Source organism: Lynx canadensis, chromosome C1, assembly GCF_007474595.2.
Source record: "Lynx canadensis isolate LIC74 chromosome C1, mLynCan4.pri.v2, whole genome shotgun sequence".
Taxonomy (NCBI): domain Eukaryota; kingdom Metazoa; phylum Chordata; class Mammalia; order Carnivora; family Felidae; genus Lynx; species Lynx canadensis.
This window is the reverse complement of record NC_044310.1, coordinates 24,774,559-24,792,603: the sequence shown is the minus strand read 5'-3', so window position 1 is coordinate 24,792,603 and position 18,045 is coordinate 24,774,559. Positions and strand designations below refer to the sequence as shown.

The following is an 18,045-nucleotide window of genomic DNA, read 5'->3' as shown; positions in this document are numbered from 1 at the left end:
TTATCCAAAGTGGACGTTTATTTGTCTTTCTCTAGTCCACGTTGGTGAGTGGTTCCACTCCATGTCGTCATTCAGAACCCAGCCTCCTTCCTTATTTTTGCTTTGTCAACCCCTTTGAAGCATTATGGAAGCTGGGTCCCTGGCACATCTGTGTTCCACCTCGAGGGAAGAGGAAATGGAGCATGGCAGAGCAAAAGCCCCAGTGCCTTAAGCACTGTTTCTATTTACGTTCTATTAGAAAGGACTTAGTCACAAAGCCACGCTCGGCAGCAATAGCAACTAGGAAGTGCGGTCTCCAGCAGACCAGCTATGTGGCCAGCTACTATATTGCTATAGAAGAGGGGGATAGATTACATGTGGAATAACTGAAGCCCATCCACCTGTCATCAAGGCTTTTTTTCATTTCGCTTCAAATGCTTCAATAATCTATACCTCGCCCTCCTTACAAAAAAATATTGGGGTGCATATCAGTATATTATTTGGGATTCTTTTGTTTGCCAAGTGACAGCACACAATTATTAAACTTGCTTAAGCAATAAGGTGGGCCACCTCATATATCCAAAGGTCTAGGCTCTACTTCAGAGCACCAGCCCTTCTTCCCTTGGACTCCCCCCACCTCAGTCATGCGTTGGCTGCATCCTCAGAGTGGGAGCAAGTAAACTGTGGCAACTCCGAGCATCACCACCAAACACATCCACAATCAGCAAAGGGGGCAGAGTGCTTTTGAAAGGGAAGAGACCCTCAGCAGAAGTCACCTCCCCACCATAGGCTTGCCCTCTGGTTTTTCAGGCCAGATCTACATGTCCGAGCCCAAAGTATCACTGGCAAGAGGAATGCAACCACCACAATGGAGTTGGACCAAAAGGGACTTAACTGCCAGACTGGGCTGGGGTCATCCTTCCCTTGGTCACTTGGGGAAGAGACCCACCTGAGCAAAATCAGACTCCGACTGCAAGAAAAAGTCTTCGCATTAAGGTACCAACTTGTTTCTGGCAATGATGGAGACACCGGACCGGGTAGGTGGTCGTGTGAGGGAGGGAACGTAATGTAAACAGCAGAGAAGTAAATTCAAACTGTTTCTTAAATTGTACCTCAACGAAGTTTAACTCCAGTGAAGACTTTTCTGGAGAAGGCAGAAAGTGGGGAGCCATGCTCCATTACTAAATTCCATAGTGTCTATACTCTCAATACCCTATAGTCTTCTCTCCTTCCCCAATGTCATGGCCCCAGTTCAGGTCTCCTGCAGGCACTATGACAACAGTGACCTTAACTGGGGCCAGTCTCTCTTCCTGCAGTCGACAATCTTACTGCTGTCATTCAGCTACACACCTTTACCGTGTACCAAGCACTGCGCATGTGCAGACAGATCAGAAAGAGTCCCTGCCTTCTTCACCTTGCTGTGGGCATCTCCTTGACTCCTTGACACCTACATCAGACCAAGTCATGCCCCTACTTGAAAGCTCAATGCCTTCAGGAAACCCTTTACCATGACCCTCAACACCCTCCACTCGTTGCCTTCCCCTCCCCAACCCCAACACTGCAGAACTACTTGCACTTGCCTCAAAGTGCCTCTCTTTTCACGCCTCTGTGCTTTTGCATAGGCTGTCTCCTCTATCTAGAAATCCCTTATCCCCTCTCCATCTGGCATACAAGATAAGGTCTCCTATTACTCTCTCCTTCTCTCCAGCTCCACCCTCTCCCCCACCCGCGGCGCGCGCGCGCGCGCGCGCGCGCGCGCACACACACACACACAAATATAACACTCCGGAAATGTTTGCTGAATGGAGGCAACTCTTTGGGTCAGACAGTAGCCAGCTCCTCCAAGCACTCCTTAAGAAAGTGAAGAGGAAATGTTGAACTTGCTCTAAGCAAGCAGGGCATTTCTCTCGAGTGTATCTTTACGTTTTATGCAAAAGTTGTGTTCTATAGAGATTACATGATAAACATATCCTTGTTTGTTTTAATAAAACATATTATTTTTCCCAAATCTTCAAGTCGATGATCCAGAAAGATGCTCCTTGTTTACTCGTTATCCTCTTAAATTAGCTGTCCTCACCCGCCGCAGGGACCGTAAGCGAGACGTGCCTCTTGTTCCGTGAGCGGATCCTGAAGGAACAGCTGGGTTTCGGTCCCCGGCGGAGTAGGGGAACAGTGGGGGCGGGGAGGGGGTCCGCAGGCTGGAGGCCTGGCCCCGCCTCTCCTCTCCCCCGCCCGCCGCAGGGGCGGAGTCGCCCGGGCCCGGCCCGCGGGGGCGGGGAGGGAGTCACTGCCGCCGGCTGCTCGCGCACGGCTGGTTCCGGGTTGAGAGGCTGCGCTCGGACCGGAGCAGTGGCCGCTGAGCCGGCAGGGTAAGGGGCAACGCGGGGCAGGGTCTTGGGGCCGGGATCGGGCAGCTGAGCGTGCTCGCACCCCTCCTCTCCTCTGCCACGCACAGCCGCGGCGCAGCTGGCTTCCCCCTTCCCCAGAATTCCCCATCCCAGCTTCTCCCCCTCCCCCCACTGCACCCATCCCGGGATTTCAGCCCCCCTAAGGCCTCCGCCCCCTCCTGGATCCTCTTCTCCCAGTGCCCACCCTTTCAGACTGTCCTTTCCTCTAGAACCTCCTTGCCAGAGCCCCTTCCCTCATACACCTACGACCCCCACCCTCCAGCACCCATCGCTCCGAGTTACCCACTACCTCGAGACCACCTTTCTGGACTCGCACGCCGGCTAGTGTCCACCCTGCACCTCTTCTTCGCGTGCCCCCCTCCCTCCCGGACAGGCCCCCTTCCTTCTCTTGTGGCTGTTACTCCTGCCTCTCGCCACCTGCTCCCCGCACCCATCTCTCGGTGCTGTCCCCGACAGCGCCGCGCTCTCTCAGCAGCCCCCCTGCATCTCAGGGCCCCTCTCCGCCGCCCCCAGCGCCATGGCGTGCAGCCTCAAGGACGAGCTGCTCTGCTCCATCTGTCTGAGCATCTACCAGGACCCGGTGAGCCTGGGCTGCGAGCACTACTTCTGCCGCCGCTGCATCACCGAGCACTGGGTGAGGCAGGAGGCGCAGGGCGCCCGCGACTGCCCCGAGTGCCGGCGCACGTTCGCCGAGCCCGCGCTCGCGCCCAGCCTCAAGCTGGCCAACATCGTGGAGCGCTACAGCGCCTTCCCGCTGGACGCCATCCTCAACGCGCGCCGCGCCGCGCGACCCTGCCAGGCGCACGACAAGGTCAAGCTCTTCTGCCTCACGGACCGCGCGCTGCTCTGCTTCTTCTGCGACGAGCCCGCGCTGCACGAGCAGCACCAGGTCACCGGCATCGATGATGCCTTCGAGGAGTTGCAGGTGAGCAGCCCGGCCGGCCGGGGGCGGGGGCGGGGGCGGGGCCAGGGCCGGGCCGGGGGCGGGGTTAGGGCTGGGCCAAGTCGGAATTGTCATGGGACGGGGCCGCCGGCAGGGTCAAGGCCCTATCAGAATTAGGACGGGACGGGAACGGGGCGGGGCCGCGGCGAGAGGGCGGACTGTTGGAGGCGGGGCCTAGGGCCCTCTGCATCCGGAGGGGTCTGAGACAGACTCTAAGTGGGGGTGGGTCCGTGGTTGGGGAGAGGTCACCCACAGGGTGTTACGGCTGGGACAAATGAGATCAGAGCTGGCCCAGGTACGGGCTCAGGGCAAGGTTGGGGACGGGGAAGGATCATAGCTGGGCAAGAGCAGGGCCACTGTCAGGGCCCATGCGGCCTGGACCTGGAAGCAGGGACCACAAATGAATGCTTCGGGACAAACAGATGGGAATGGGCTAGACAGGGGGTGGGACTGCCATCCGGGAATGGGTCAGGACTATTTGGAGTAGCTGAGGGACCGACTTGGGGCACAATGGGGCAAGACTCAATCAGGTGTGCACCAAGACCTTAGGGGATAGTACCAGGACTAAATTGTGCTGGGCAAGTCAGAGTTAAATCTGAGAGAGAACCTAAGTTATGGTCATCCCCAAACTTCTGAGAGGATGAGTTTGGGTACCAAGAGGATGAGTTTGGCTAGGCCAAGGTGTCTGAGGGGTTAAAGATGGGATCAAGTCCAGATACTGTAAGAACTATTTTGGGTTTAAACCAGGGGCCAGGTTGACAGTGGGAACAGGACTTAAGACTCAAGATTTGGAAAATAAGACCCTAAGGTGAGGTGATTCAAGAAAAGGGAGGGGGATGGACCTCTAGGAGTCTCCAAGAGCTTTTGATGACCTCCTTGGCCTCATCAAGACCTTTGAAGACTAAATGAAACAGTATATGCAGGGGTAACCTGAGTTCAGTCAGCCTAAGACTATAACTGATCTCCCTCAAACCTTCCCATCGAAACAGACCAACTCCTATTCAACTCTCAAAGCCCTGCTCAAATGTCCTTTCTGTGTAAGCCTTCCCAAGCTCCCCCAGCCAAAAGAGGGAAAAACAATTGCATTAGAGCTACATTTCTGTAAATATCTTCTGTTAATAAGTATGATGTTTTAAAAAGTAGTGTTCCAAGATCAGGTATATTGGGAAAATATAGTATATTATCTCTACCTCCCTTGGAGGATTCTTCATGTACATTTTGCATATTAAAGGTTTTGGAGAAATCTTGTAGCAAACATACCCATTTTACTGTGTTTAATAAAATGGCACCCAAGCTTATTTCAGCCTGGAAGCCTAGAATCTTCTCAACCTAAACTGTTTCAATCCTGCAGTCCCGTTTCTTTGGACTTGACCAGTCTAGCACACAGTTCCCAAAGAGCAGGGGAAGTCTCTCATTCATCATATCTATGGCCCCAAAGCCTGGCACATCAGGACATATCAGTAAAGTTTGAATAATAAATGACTAATTCTGGCCTGAGCTGGCCCAGACTGTGGAGCCTTTAGAAGCAGAAGATTTTTCACTCAAACATTTTTTGAATATGCAGTGGGCTAACTTGGCGGAGACTGAGCTCCCTGACCCTTGAGATGCTTAAGCAGGAATTAAATAACTACTTTCCCCTATGTTGTAGGAAGCCCCCTCCCCCTATGCTTGTACATAAGTCTCTGTAAGTCAACCTGCACTTAGTAGATACCCACGGATGACCCTTGGCCTAGGAGAAATGGTCCCATGTTTACCACCCTCCCCGCCCTGTTCCTTTCATCCCCAAACCATTACTGACTCCCTCCCAGTCTGGCTCTGTGAGGATGGAGAGCAAGAGTTGGGGGCTCTGGGAGCTTGCACAGGCTGGCATGGGCCCTCCACCTCCAGAGTCTTTTGTGCCAGGCCCTTGTAGCCCCACCTCTCCATCTGCGAGGTCCCATAAACGGAGGAGAGAACCTTTGACATAGCTTGGTGCAGGTTGTGGGGTTTGAAGGGAGTCTGTTTGAAACTATCTGTCCAACCTCATCCTTATAATAGATATGGAGACTGAGGTCCGGAGAGGTTAGTGTAACTTCCCCAAAGCCACACTATCAGACAATGAGAGCCAGACTAGAAAGCTCAGCCTGCCCCAGGCCAGATTCCTCCTCCATCACTCAGCCTCTCCTCTGTCTGACTTTCTCACTGGAGAGCCCTCTGCCTTCTGAGCCTGGGTTCCTCTGTTTGCAAACCAAGAAGTCAGAACTATTGTGTTTTGGTTTTTTGCAGTCCATTCCATGTCCTGGGGAATGCAGGAGAAATTAAATATATCTTTTCTCCAAATGTTAGTGAAACACTCTTACTCCTGGGTGAAAAGAACAGGAGGGCCACTCACCTACCTTCTAGTATGTACTGTCCTGCGGTCAGATAGTCTTGGGTTCCAAACCTTCCTTCAGCGCTGCCAGTGTGTGACTCGACAAGTCCCTTCATGTAAGCCTTGATGCCCTGGCCGGTACAATGGGGTCACAGTGATTCTTTCCTCCCAGGATTTTAGGAGGCTGACCTGAGGTGGGCCTGCTGTTTGCAATGCTTGGCACAGGGCAGGGGCTGGGTCAGCATGCATTCCCATCCCTTCTCCTTCTACCTGAGAGAACTCACGTACCCAGCTGGGCAAATGTCCAGACCTGCCTTCCTTGCGAGAGAAGGAGGCCTTGCTTTGGTGCCTCCTTTGGGCTTGGCAAGAAGGTGGCAGAGAAACATCCCTGCCCACTGGAGAGGTAAGCTCCTGGGGGAGGTTCGGGCCACTCCCCACCCCACCTGCCTCTCTCTCCTTGTGGGGAAGTGGGGCTCATTAGCTATTTGTGCGCTGGGAATGAAGCTGAGCCTACCCAGCACACCCTCTCCTCTCCCAGCTGCTGGTGGTTCTGTCCCACGGTTCCTAGAACCAGGGCTTGGGCCCCTCTCCTGGAAACTAACTGACTCAGAGCTGCCAGGGCCTTGGAGATCTTTTGGTGCAGCCCTCACTTGACAGATGGAGAAACGGCTGGCCGAGGAGGAGGGAGGGGACTTTGCCCAAGGCCAGAGGCCAGAGGAGGCTGTGCCTGGGCTCAGCTGGACTCTCCTCACATCCCACCTAGCGGTTGGCCTGGAGCTTTTACATTTATTATAAATCCTGGAGGTAGCAGAGCAGAAAGGTTAAGAACTCTGGCTTTGTACTTGGGCAGCTTCAATCCTGGTGCTACCATTTTCTGGCAGTGGAAACTCAGAAAAGTTATTTACCATCCCTCATTGACAGCAGTGGGGATGGATTAAATAAGATGACATTTGCAAGAACTTAGTACTGCATTCAGCACATAGTAAGCACTCAATAAATGACAGCTCTAGCATGTTAGGTCATACTCTGCACCATTGACATTTGGGGCCAGATAAGTCTTTGTGTGCAAGGCAATCTTGTGCACTGCAGGATGTGTAGGAGTATCCCTGGCCTCTAACCACTGGATGCCAGTAGCACTACCCCCCCCTCCCCATCCTCCCACCCCCTACCATGCTGTGACAACCAAAAATGTCTCCAGACTTTATCAAATGTCCCCTGGGGTCAAAATCATCCCTGGTTGAGAACCCTGACCTAGAGAAGCCCTAATCGGCTTTCGAGGCTCAGCTCAGAGATCACGTCCTCTGTGAAGCTTTCCCTGACCTGCCAAGCAGAATTGCTTTGAACTTGATTCCAATACTGGGGTCAGATCCTGGCATCATCGTTGATGAGCTCTGTGTCCTTGGTCAGGTCACTTCACTTCTCTAAGCCTCCACCTGCTCATCTATAACATGGGGATAATATGGCCTTCCTGGGAAGGGTATTCTAAGGGTGAGGAATCAAAAGTGCCTGATACTGTGCCTGGCACAGAGTAGTACACAACCATTTTTAGATATCTTTATTGTATCTGATTGTAAAATTAACACAATAAACAGAGTTATATAATGTAAAAGTTAAAGTCCCCCCATAGTCTCACCCTATGGAAAAGCATGATTAGGACTGCTTTGTAATTCTTCAGAATTTTTATTGTGTGAATAGCACGTGAGTGTGTGTATACATGTGTACATGCGTTCCCCCCTTTTTTTCTTTTCACTGCTAAGCACTGGACCGCAGAGCAAAAGGGAGGGAGGGATCCCCATCTCAGAAGGGTCTGGGGCTTCTCAGCCAATACTCATTGGGCCCTAGCCCATTGCCTGGGACTATACTAAGCGCTTTTGTTATATTACCTCATTTAATCTTCAAAACACCCCGTCAAGTGGGTGCTGTAATTTGCTGCTTTTACAGATAAAGAAACATGTTCTGAGGAATTCAGGGCCTCGTTCAGTCACCCAGCTGGGAAATGGCAGAGGCAGGATTAGAAGCCAGTCTGACTGGGCCACTCATGGCCTCCGAGCTGCCTCTGAGGGCCAGGTAGTTGTCCCCCCCGCACCCCACCCCTCCCGCCGACACTGCCTGTCTTTGTATTTCAAGTAGTCAACACAGGGTCAGGCTGAGGACACTGTGCCAGCTGATGCACCGAGGGCAGGTGGCTGGATGTCATCTTGGTCAGACGTGCATCCGGCTCTCTGGCCTGAGACCTCAGCTCCCATGCCTCCAGAGAAGGGATCGCATTCAGTCCCAGCCACCCCCTCCCGGCCTCATGTGACCACTGGAGCCTTTCCCAAGGCCTCCGTCATGCCAAAGGAGACGGTGCTGGATCAGCCTTGGATGGGAGCCCTGATAAGCTGGGCGTGGTGACCCAGAGATGCAGCCACAGGGGGACAAAGAGCAGGGTCAGGGGACTGGGTTCAAATCCTGGCTCCAGCTTCTTCCAGCTGAACGGAAGGTACTGCCTTCTCTCATCCTTTCCCAATGTGGGAGAGTAAGACCCAGACCGTCCACTTGACGTGCAAAGAGGGAGAGAGAGTTGCTGTCTACCCAAGCAGGTAACAGATGCGAAGTCACTTTATTTTGTGCCGCGGGCAGGGTGTTTGTGTCCTGGGGAAGCAGCCTCTGCCATTACTTTTCCCAGGAGAGGACAGGATTTATGTACAGACAGCAGCCTCCACGGGGGCGAGGCTGGCAGCGAGTCAAACCCAAGGCTTGCTGTTGGCATCTCTGCTTCCCTCCTCACAGGTGTCTGTGGGCCTCCAGGAATGCCGTGTTCATCCAGGACACCTTGGCTAGGCACAGGCCACAGTGTAGAAACTTGAATTGGGGGGGGGGGGAGGAGGGGGAAGGGCAGGACATTTATTTTACAGAAAGCAAAGGATCTGGTAGGCAGTGACAACAATGGAAATAAGAACAACTCAAAAAACCACTAGCCAAAGTTCGTCAGGCACTTGTTGTGTGCCAGGTGCTATTATGGACAGCAAATCCTTTCTCCTTTCCCTACTCCTTGTGTGGGACTGGGGCCAAGCACCGTTTCACAGATGAAGACATGGAAGCTGAGAGGGGCAGTGACTTGCCCAAGATGGAGTGGGTGTGGGAGGACGCGAGACGGACGCAAGTGGGAGCCACGAGCCGGGACTCAGGCTCTGGTCTGTCTCGCTCAGAGCTCACCCTCCTCACCAACATCCTAACTGCCTCAGGGAGCACTCGAGTGGGGAAGGGCGTCAGAAACCACCCAGCTCCATCCTCTCCCTGCCTTACAGAAGGGGACGCTGACTGCTCCCCAGACTCAGTCCAGTATTTACACGGCATCATTTACCCTCTGGACTTTGAGCTCCGCTTGGACGCTTGGGATGGGTGTGGAGGGTTTGGAGAGGGGTTCCATCTTGAATTCAGGGATGCATTCAATAATTCCTCCCGTCATCCCTCCTGCTGGGGGCAACTGAGGGCCAGGCCCCATGCCGGGCCCAGGAGAGAGCTGTCCCCTCTGTGGTTCTGGGAGACAGGCCTATAAGCTTCGAGGTCACGTCCCAGGCTCCTCTGGCTGTCACGGAGAGTTGTCCAGGCCTCTGTGAAGCTGACAGTTGAACGGAGTCCTGAGATCAGAGAAGACATTACAGACAGAAGGAATAAACACACCCACGGCCACCATCGCCTGGGTGCAGAGTGCCAGGGGCAGGTTCAGTGCTTTGGCTGGCACGGTCACTTAATCAGAGCAACCCTGTGAGTGCCCTGTTATACAAGTGAGGAAACCAAGGCTCAGAAACTGGGTCTACTGCCACATAACCAATAAGTGTGGCTGGAACTCGGACTCAGGGTCTCAGACCAGGGACAGGCACGGAGGCGAGCAGGTGGTTAGCTGTGGTTGGAGGGAAGGGTGTATGGGGCGAGGCCAGAATGGGAAAGTGAGGTTTGCCCGGCTCAGAAAGGAGCGGGCCACCATCCCCCACTCCAAGGAGCTTGGATTTGTTCTCGAGATGCTAGGGAGCCAGGAACAGGTTTGAGCTGGCCGCTGGGGCCTGGTCAGGTCTGCATTATGGGCAGTGTGCAGTTGGAGGACTAGGAGAGCCTGGGGGCAGGAGGAGCAGGCCAGGAGGCCTTGAGAGAGACTGCGGTCGGTTGGGTTGGTTGGTTGGACGGGGAGGGCCCGGGGCTCAAAGAGAGAGGACACACAAGAGTTCAGAGCTGTCAGGAGAACAAGAGCACCAGGGGTTCTAGGCATAGGGGAGGGATGGGGGAGAGGAAAAAGGAGAGGCAAGTTCAGTTTGCCATGTTAAGATTTCTGGCGTCCTTGGGCCACAGCAGGAGAGGCAGCAATACCGGAGCTCAGAGGAGGGGAGGGGCCTGGGCACCTGCTTGTGCTGACACCACCCTGGCCCAGTGGCTCTGATCCCCATTTGACATATTAGGCTCTGAGAAGTGGGCCCTGAGAGCGGAAGAGGTGATATGCCTACGGTCACACAGCCGGGATTCAAACTTCAGGTTTTTCTGATGCCAGAGCTCATGCTGTCTCCACTGGGCAGCTCGGCTGGGTGACAGGGGTGAGAAAGGTCCCTGAAGCCGACAGGAGACGGCTTCCGGCAGCAGCTTTGTTTTCTAGGCTGGGGTGACCCCACGGGAGGGGAGGTCTGGCCTTGGGAGCATATGAGCCCTGGCTCTCTATCCCCACAGTTGCTGCCCCAGTCCTGGCCTCTCCAAACCTATGGGAGCCCAGAGCCTCTCAGCTGACATTTGCATAATTGTCCACCAGCCCTGACTCTGCTCCCTGTCCAGTGGAAGGGGTACAGAGATGTGGCTCTGCCCTCTGACGTTTGTCCCTCCTGACTCCCCCCTGCTCTGATGGGGCCTTCAGAGTCCTCCTCCGCCAAGCTGACCTTCAAGGGCTCCTCCACCTCCTACTCGGGCCCCAGCGAGCCCCGCTGGCCTTTCCAGCTCGTGACTCCACCCACCTGTCCATACCTAGCTCCCATCATCCCCAACTGCCCCCCCCGACTTCCTGCACAGCACCAGGGGTGCCCCTACCCGACTAGTCTCTCCACCTGGGATGCTCAGGCCCCACCCAGGAGATCTGAAGGAACCCTGCCCATCCGTCCATCTTCCCTGGGCTTTCCATCAGAAATAAACCCTCTCCTGGCCGCTCTGCCAGTTCTGACTCCCTATTTCACATGTAATTGGGATGATTATGATGAGAGTGACAACAATGAAGAGTGACTGAGTACATCCTGTGCGTCCTGTCAGGTTATGAATTAAGTGACCTAATCCTCCCGACCACGGAGCCGGCACTGGTATTAAGCTGCACTTTACAGATTTGGAAATGGGGCCATGTGACCTTAGGCAGGCTGTCTGACCTCTGTGAGCCTCTATTTCCCCCTCCGTGAGACAGAGATGATAAAGGCACGAACCTCATGAGGTTGTTGTGAGAATTAGGTGACCTGTGCCCCGTGAGCCCAAACCTCGCCTCTGCCCTTCTCCAGAGCCATAGTCCTACCACTCAAGAGTTTATCAACAGCTTCCTGTTTTCTGTCTCACTTCTGCTGGCAGTCAGTTTTCTGGTTGGTTCTCCTCTGTCAAGCTGTGTGGCCGTGGGTCAGTCAGTCCTTTTCCTCGGACCTCAGTTTCCTGTTAAAGAAATCCAGAGGGTTTGGCCAGATGGTTCCTGGTGCTCCGCATCTGTGCTGAGACAGTAGCCACTGCTGACATGTGGCTATTGAGCACTTGAAAATGGGCAACCCAATACCTCCGTGCAACTGAGGAACTGAGTTTCAGGTTTATGTAATTTCAAATCATTTTCATTTTAATAGCTACACGTGGCAAGTGGCTGCTGTATTGGACAGTGCGGGACAAGACTGAGAGATAAGGCTGGAGAAGAAGTTGGAGCCAGTGGTGAAGGCCTTGAGTGCCATGCTCGGGCTCTGTGCCCGTCTTCCCAGACAACATGGAAATCCTGCAGTGGGGTATGGGGGAGAAGCATGGACAGATCTGTCCCGTATAGCAGTCACTCCAGGGGCACTTGGAGAATGCAGGGGCAGAGAAGAGCCTAGGGTCACAGTCCAGAAAAGCAGGGGTGAAAACCAAACCAGACGCAGTGGGTGTAGAGAGGAGAGAACAGATTGCAAGCCAAACCTGATGACTGATCGCATCGGTTGGTGGACAGTGGCAAGGATGACACCTTCATTTCTCGCTTGGATGGCATTGGGGGTGGGGGCGGCCTTCACTGAGATGGGCCCATGGGAAGAGCAGCAGGTTTGGTCTCTCCTAACCCTATTCCAGCATTCTCTGCCATGGTAACGTGTGTGTCCCTGTCTTCCCCCAACTCATGTGCACCCTCCTGAGGCATCATGGGTTGGGACTTTTCCCTCATCCCTCTGCCTGTTGCTGCCACAGCACCATGTGGGCCCAAGGAGGCCTCCCCACGGGTTTGGAATGGGCAAGGGAGCGTTCCGTTGTCCTGGGGTCCAGGAGGAAGGGGCAGGCCTGTTCCCCTTGTTCCTCAGCCCTGGAAGCAGGGAGTGATTTGTCCCAAGTTCCTGGGGTACCCTCTGCAATGTGAGCAACTCTGCCTCCAGAGCAGTTTTCTGAGACTCTGAGAAGCCGCTTGGGGAGCTGAGTCTCATGTGGACCCGAGTCTTAAGTGAACCCATGAGGACGCCAAGGCAGGGGATCGGCGTACCCGGCTCATCCCTCCGAATATCTGCGTGTTAGCCACATCCCAAGCCGGCCAGACCCGGGGCTGTCAGGGAGGGCCCAAGGAGCGATCATTCTTCACACTTAGGTGAATGAGATTTGTCTGCTCCAATGACTCAGATGCGCATGGACCTGTTAGGAATGACTCTTGGCCATTCGTAACAGACACCTGACTAAGCAGCTGCAATTAGATGGTACGCTGCTTCTGTCTTGTGCTTCTCTCTCCCATAAAACCTGCCTGGAGGAAAGGCCCCCGGGGCAGCAGTGTGCTGGAGCCAGCTTGCTCTAGTGCCTGTGAGCTGACTGTGCCTGGTGACCTCACACTGATCCCTTGAAATGGGCTTTGGTGGGAGTATTTACACCACAGAAATTGGCCAACACTATAAATCAGGGGCTTTTTTTTGGGGGGGGGGCAGCTTCCTAGCTCATCCCTGAGCAGTGCACCCCACAGTCATCAGGGACCCAGGCTCCTTCCTCCTCCTACCCCTCTGGTTTCAGCTTGCGACTTCCGTCTTTACCCGAGTGCCAGCCATTATGTTCTGTGTGAGCTTTCTGCCATCACAGCCCAGGCCGCTCCTGACTTCCTGTCCAACTCCTGTTTCCGAGGCTGGCTCTTCCTCACCCTGTGGCTGTGTGTCATCTCAGGTGGCAGCTCAGAGGAGAAAAGCCTTCCCTGACCACCCTACCCCAACTCCCCCCTGCCCCCCACCACCCCGCCGTCCCACACTGCTTTATTTTCTCTAGAGCACAGACCATAATCCTTAATTACCTGGTTGTTTTGTTATTTCCCTTGCTAATTATCTCTCTCCCCCGCTACACTGGAGGAGCCCCGTGGGCATGGACTGTCTGTCTTGTTTTCTGCTGTATCCCCCGTGCCTCAACAGTGCCTGGATATAGTAGTTGCTCAAATATTTGTCACGTGAATAAGGGATAGGAAGCAAAGGTAATTTTGTTTTCTGCATTCTTCCTTTAGAGAGGCATCATGATCATCTTCCCATGTTGCTACCTAGTCTATAAAATTAGTCGGACTAGATGTTTTCTGAGGGCAATGAGCTGAGTGGGTGGGAGGGAGGTGAGGGTGAACAGGTAAGTCAGCTCCCTGGCATCGCTCGCAGTGCAAGGTGACTGGGAAAACTGGGCCCTGCTCAGAGGCTTTCATCCACAAAGCAAACTTCCTTGAGCCCCGTCTTAGTGTCGGGCTGTTGATGCACGCAGGGGGTAATAGAGCGGGGAATGGTAAGGGCCCCCCCCCCCCCGTTGGACTTGGGCTAATATGGGGATGCACTAGGGACAGACAGGAGGACTAGTTACGATACAATGGGCTAAATGCCCAATAAATGCAGACAGCTGGACCTGTACTGGGGATGCGCACCTCAAACCACATTCATTCATTTGACAAATATGTATTGAGGCCCTACTGTGTGCTGAAAACTCTTCCAAACACCGGGGATACAACAAGCTGGACAAGACTCCTGCCCTCATGACAGTCACATTCTGTGGAGGAGACGAGCAGTAACACACTGTCGAATAAGTGAGCAAAAGCATCTTGGGCAGCAGAAAGTGCTAGGAAGACCACATAACAGGATGTGGGTGTAGGGGATGATGCTGTACGTGGGGTGGCCAGGCAAGACCTCTCTGAGGAGGTGGCCTCTGAGCTGTTATGTTAATGACACAAAGGGACGGGCACCAGAAAATCTGAGTAGAGTGCACTGGCCAGAGGAGGTAGCAAGGGCGGAGTCAGGAGGGAGTGAGGGGAGAAGGGCAGTGGAGACAGCCATGGGACTAGCGTGAGGCGCGACATTGAAGCAGTCACCCCCAAACTCAGTGATCGAGATGGAGAAGACTTAATGCAATTTTTAAAAAAAATCGACATGAAAGCAAAAAGCCCCATGATGAACAAAATATCAACATTTTGAACAAAAAACCAGATCACTAGCAGTGTCGTGCTGAGCTATCCTGGAACCTGAGGCAAAGGAAAAGTCAGTACTGCTGATCCTGTCCTTATCTGAAGTTTTGAGATGTTGTGTTTCGTGGATTTTTTGTCGCTGTTTGTCATGGGCGTCATCACTATGGAAGACGTGTCACCTCATCTCGAGATGATGGTCTCCAGAACCAGACTGCTTGAGTTCCAATTATGGCTTTACCCTTACCTGCTTAGCTGCATGCTTTCAGGCCAGTTTCTTGACCTCTCTGTACCGATTTTAACGTCAAAAAAAATGGGGCTAATAGTGCCTACCTCTGTGTCATCCCGAGGATTAAATGACCCAGTGCAAGCAAAGGACTGAGGACAGCGCCTAGCCCACACTGGACGCGTTAGCCGTAACAACGGGCCTTGGTACCCACGGGAGGATTCTAAGCGGGGAGTGTCTGCCGGCAAATCAGGCTGGGGCAGAATGTATGTGGAGGCGGGTTGGAGACAGGAAGACCACAAGCTCCTAGGATGGCTAGGGAGGCGGCTGTTGCAAAACTCCAGATGAGAGATGGGAAGATGAAAGCAGCCTGGATGTTGGGAGACTTGGGGGTTACTGAGCTGTGCCGGGAGGAGGATGTTGGGCCAGGTCTGGGGAGCGCGACGGCGGCGGTCGGCCCCGGCTCTGGGTCACCCATCCCCGCCTCGTGTTGTTCCAGAGGGAGCTGAAGGAGCAGCTTCAGGCCCTTCAGGACAGCGAGCGGGAGCACACGGAGGCGCTGCAGCTGCTCAAGCGACAGTTGGCAGAAACCAAGGTGAGCCAGGCCTGGGCGCGGGGGCGGGTCCTGCGGGGTGGGCGGGGCGTGGGGCGGGGCCGTCTAGGAAGAGGGGGCGGGGCGTAAAGGTGCCAAACGTATTCTGAGAGGGGCTGGGGTGGGGGGTGTGGAACGGAGGCTGGGGCTCACCTGAATGTAAACGGGACAGGACCCATTCCCAGGACTGAGGGCAATGATTTGGGCTGGTGCCTGGCTTTAAGGGTGGGGCTCTTTCTCCCTTCCTGCCCTGGGTGGAAGGTGAGGTGGGACCAGGGACCGTCAGGAGAACTCCCAGTCCTGCAGGGCTGGGAGAATGTACCTGGTCTCTTTTTCCTCTCGCCCTATTAAACACGCCCACCCAGGGGCACCTGGGTGGCTCAGTTGGTTAAGCCTCCCACTTGGGTTGAAGTCGTGATCTCATGGTGAGTGGGCTTGAGCCCCAAATGGGGCTTCGGATTCTGTGTCTCTGCCTCTCTCTACCCCTCCCCCGCTTGTGATCAGTCTCTGTCTCTCTCTCTCTCTCTCTCAAGTAAATAAATAAACATTAAAAAAACAAAACCACGCTGGCCCATTGCCAGAGGAGCCAACCCTGAGTATGTGCCCTCGAAGCCCTCCTGATGATTTGTGACCCAGCCTTTGTATCATCCCCCCTCTTAAACTCGGACAGTGGGCCAAACCCTCTAGTCTCTGGCTGCGGTGGTTTGAAAAGAAAGGCTTCTTCTTGACCTGAGAAGGAGGCCCTGGATTCTGATCCAGCCACTAACTCACTGTGTGACTTTGGCTACACTGCATACTCTTCTGGGCCCCCAGTCTTCCCGTCTGTACAATGGAGACTCTGCCAAGGTCTTCGCAGCCCTGAAGTTCTAGATCCCGTGGGCTCCCTCTGAGTTCCCCCCACAGATGTCTCACCAACGGGACAAGGCTTGCTTTGATTTCTGCCCTTTCTGGGACCAAAAACTGGGGGCCCAGGCCCAGCTGCTAACCTCTACAGTGATTTCAGCCTGGCCCCACTCACTAGCAGGGGTGCAGCTGCCGGCAGCAGCTGGAGCAGAGCCTTAGGAATTTTCTGGGCCTCTGAGGGGTCAGCCTGGGGCCCGGAGAGGCCATTGGAGATCCAGATCTGTGCCTCGGCTTGGCCACCAACCCGTGTGGGGTCTTGGGAAGGTCATGACAAACATTTCTTCAGAGAACATTCTGGACCGCCTGCAGGCAGGACCCTCAGCAGGCAACAGATGAGAACAGTTAGAGGACTCTAGCCTATTTGCCTCCCACAGCCTCAGTTTCCCCATCTGTCCGGTGGTTCAGCACCTCTCAGGTGAAAAGAAGCTAATGGAAGCCTCTGTGTGAACGAGAGCGGAATATTATGGTCTGGTTTTCCCCCCAGCAATCTCTTCTCTCCACTCCCCATTGTTTTTCTCCACTGACCTTTTCCTCCCCTGCTTTCCTGTCCATCTGTCTACCTCTGGGGGGTCCTGTGGGGCCAGCTCCCCCTCCAGTTCCCCCAGCCCTGCTTCCTGTCTGGACTGGGGTGTTTATACAAGAAATGCCTATGGATGCTTTGGAGGTCATATTTCACCTGGTGCCTGACTCGGCTTTCCTGCAGAGCTTGCCCCTCCAGTGGCCCAGCCTGAGGGCCTGTCTGATCTCCCTCCCCAGGCCCAGTGTTTTCTTTGGTCGGTCGTGACCAAGTGACGCATTCTTGGCAGGGTATTTTTCTGAAGCAGCCCCAATTCCTCCAAGCCCCAGTGGATTCCCAGGGATGTGGTGGGCTGGGGTAGGGGCTACTTTCCCAGCCACAGCACCAAAGGGACTGGGGGTGGGGTGGGGGTGGCTCTGCCCTAGAAAGAAACTAGAATAAACGGGGCACACCGGTTGAGTGGAACCTTTCTCTGCGCGGGTAATTGTGTTTCCCATTCATTGTTTCACTGAACCCCACGGAATGTCATCTCTATGACAGCGGGACTCCCCAGAACCTAGCACAGTGCCTCCCCCACACAATAAGTAGTTGTAGAACAAGTGAGTGTGTGCGGGGGGTTGGGGGGGAGGCAACTTTTGATGGAGGAATGTTATCTCCATTTTATTGGCAAGGAAACTGAGGCACAGAGAGGTTGAGGAACAAGCCTAAGGCATCACAGCTAGTAAGTGGCTAGTTGGCAGCTTACTGTCCAGTTTTGTCAGAACCTAGTTCTGGGATATTCTGGGCGTGTGCTGCGGTGTCCTCAGCAAGATCTATGGCTTTGTGGTCAATAGGACAGGTAGGCTGGGAGGGGGGAGGACCTTTCAGGGACAGCCTTGAATCACGTGTGGTGGCTGGCTGTCACTCCGATGTTGTTCTTTTGAGCTGACCTCTCCCTGCCTGTCTCCCTTTTCCTACCCATCTTCTTTCGTCCTGGAGACACTAGCCCGTACCCTAAAAAGAAGACAGAGTCTGCACTCACCTCTGCAGAGCAACTTTTGGCAAGACTCTTCCCCCTTCACCTCTCAAGCAGGTTCTGACTGCCAGCCTGTGCCAGGCCCTGGGATGGGCACAGGAAGCGCAAGGCTGAAAAAGACGTCATTCCTACCCCCGGGGGGTTCATCCACTAGCTGGAGCCACATAAAATGTGAGACTGTGTATTAGGAATATTTACAAAATGCTCTGGAGACATTTAACTATTTAACTGCCTGAAAAAGTTAGGGAGGATGTCACCGAGGAGGTAGCTTTCAAGCTGGGTCTTGCAGGATGAGTAGGAGTTTGCCTGTTGAATAAAGAGTTTGTTGGGGGTGGGGCCCATTCTAGGCAGGTGTAATTACAATGCAGTGGCACTAGAGAGGTGAGCTGGGGTCAGATTGAGGACTCTGAATGCCAGGCTAAGGAATCGAGTGTTTTACTAGTTATCAAGGAGCCAAGAAATGTTCCTAAACACAACATTGGCTTTGACCCACTTTGC

At 54.1% G+C, this 18,045-nt stretch overlaps 1 protein-coding gene across 3 annotated transcripts in view; it reads left to right on the top strand.

The window, feature by feature from the left end:
- Positions 1-2,306: 2,306 nt before the first annotated feature.
- The window catches only part of TRIM62 (tripartite motif containing 62), a 30,948-nt gene continuing 15,209 nt past the window's right edge, over positions 2,307-18,045 (top strand). The window contains exons 1-3 of one of the 3 annotated variants that reach the window (XM_030324401.1): positions 2,307-2,348; positions 2,879-3,312; positions 15,020-15,115. In XM_030324401.1, the coding sequence (XP_030180261.1) occupies positions 2,905-3,312; positions 15,020-15,115 (504 nt within the window). In that variant the 5' untranslated portion in view covers positions 2,307-2,348; positions 2,879-2,904. Of the gene's footprint in view, positions 2,349-2,862; positions 3,313-7,992; positions 8,066-15,019; positions 15,116-18,045 lie in introns of those variants that run through there. The other 2 variants (XM_030324399.1, XM_030324402.1) reach the window with 2 other exon arrangements.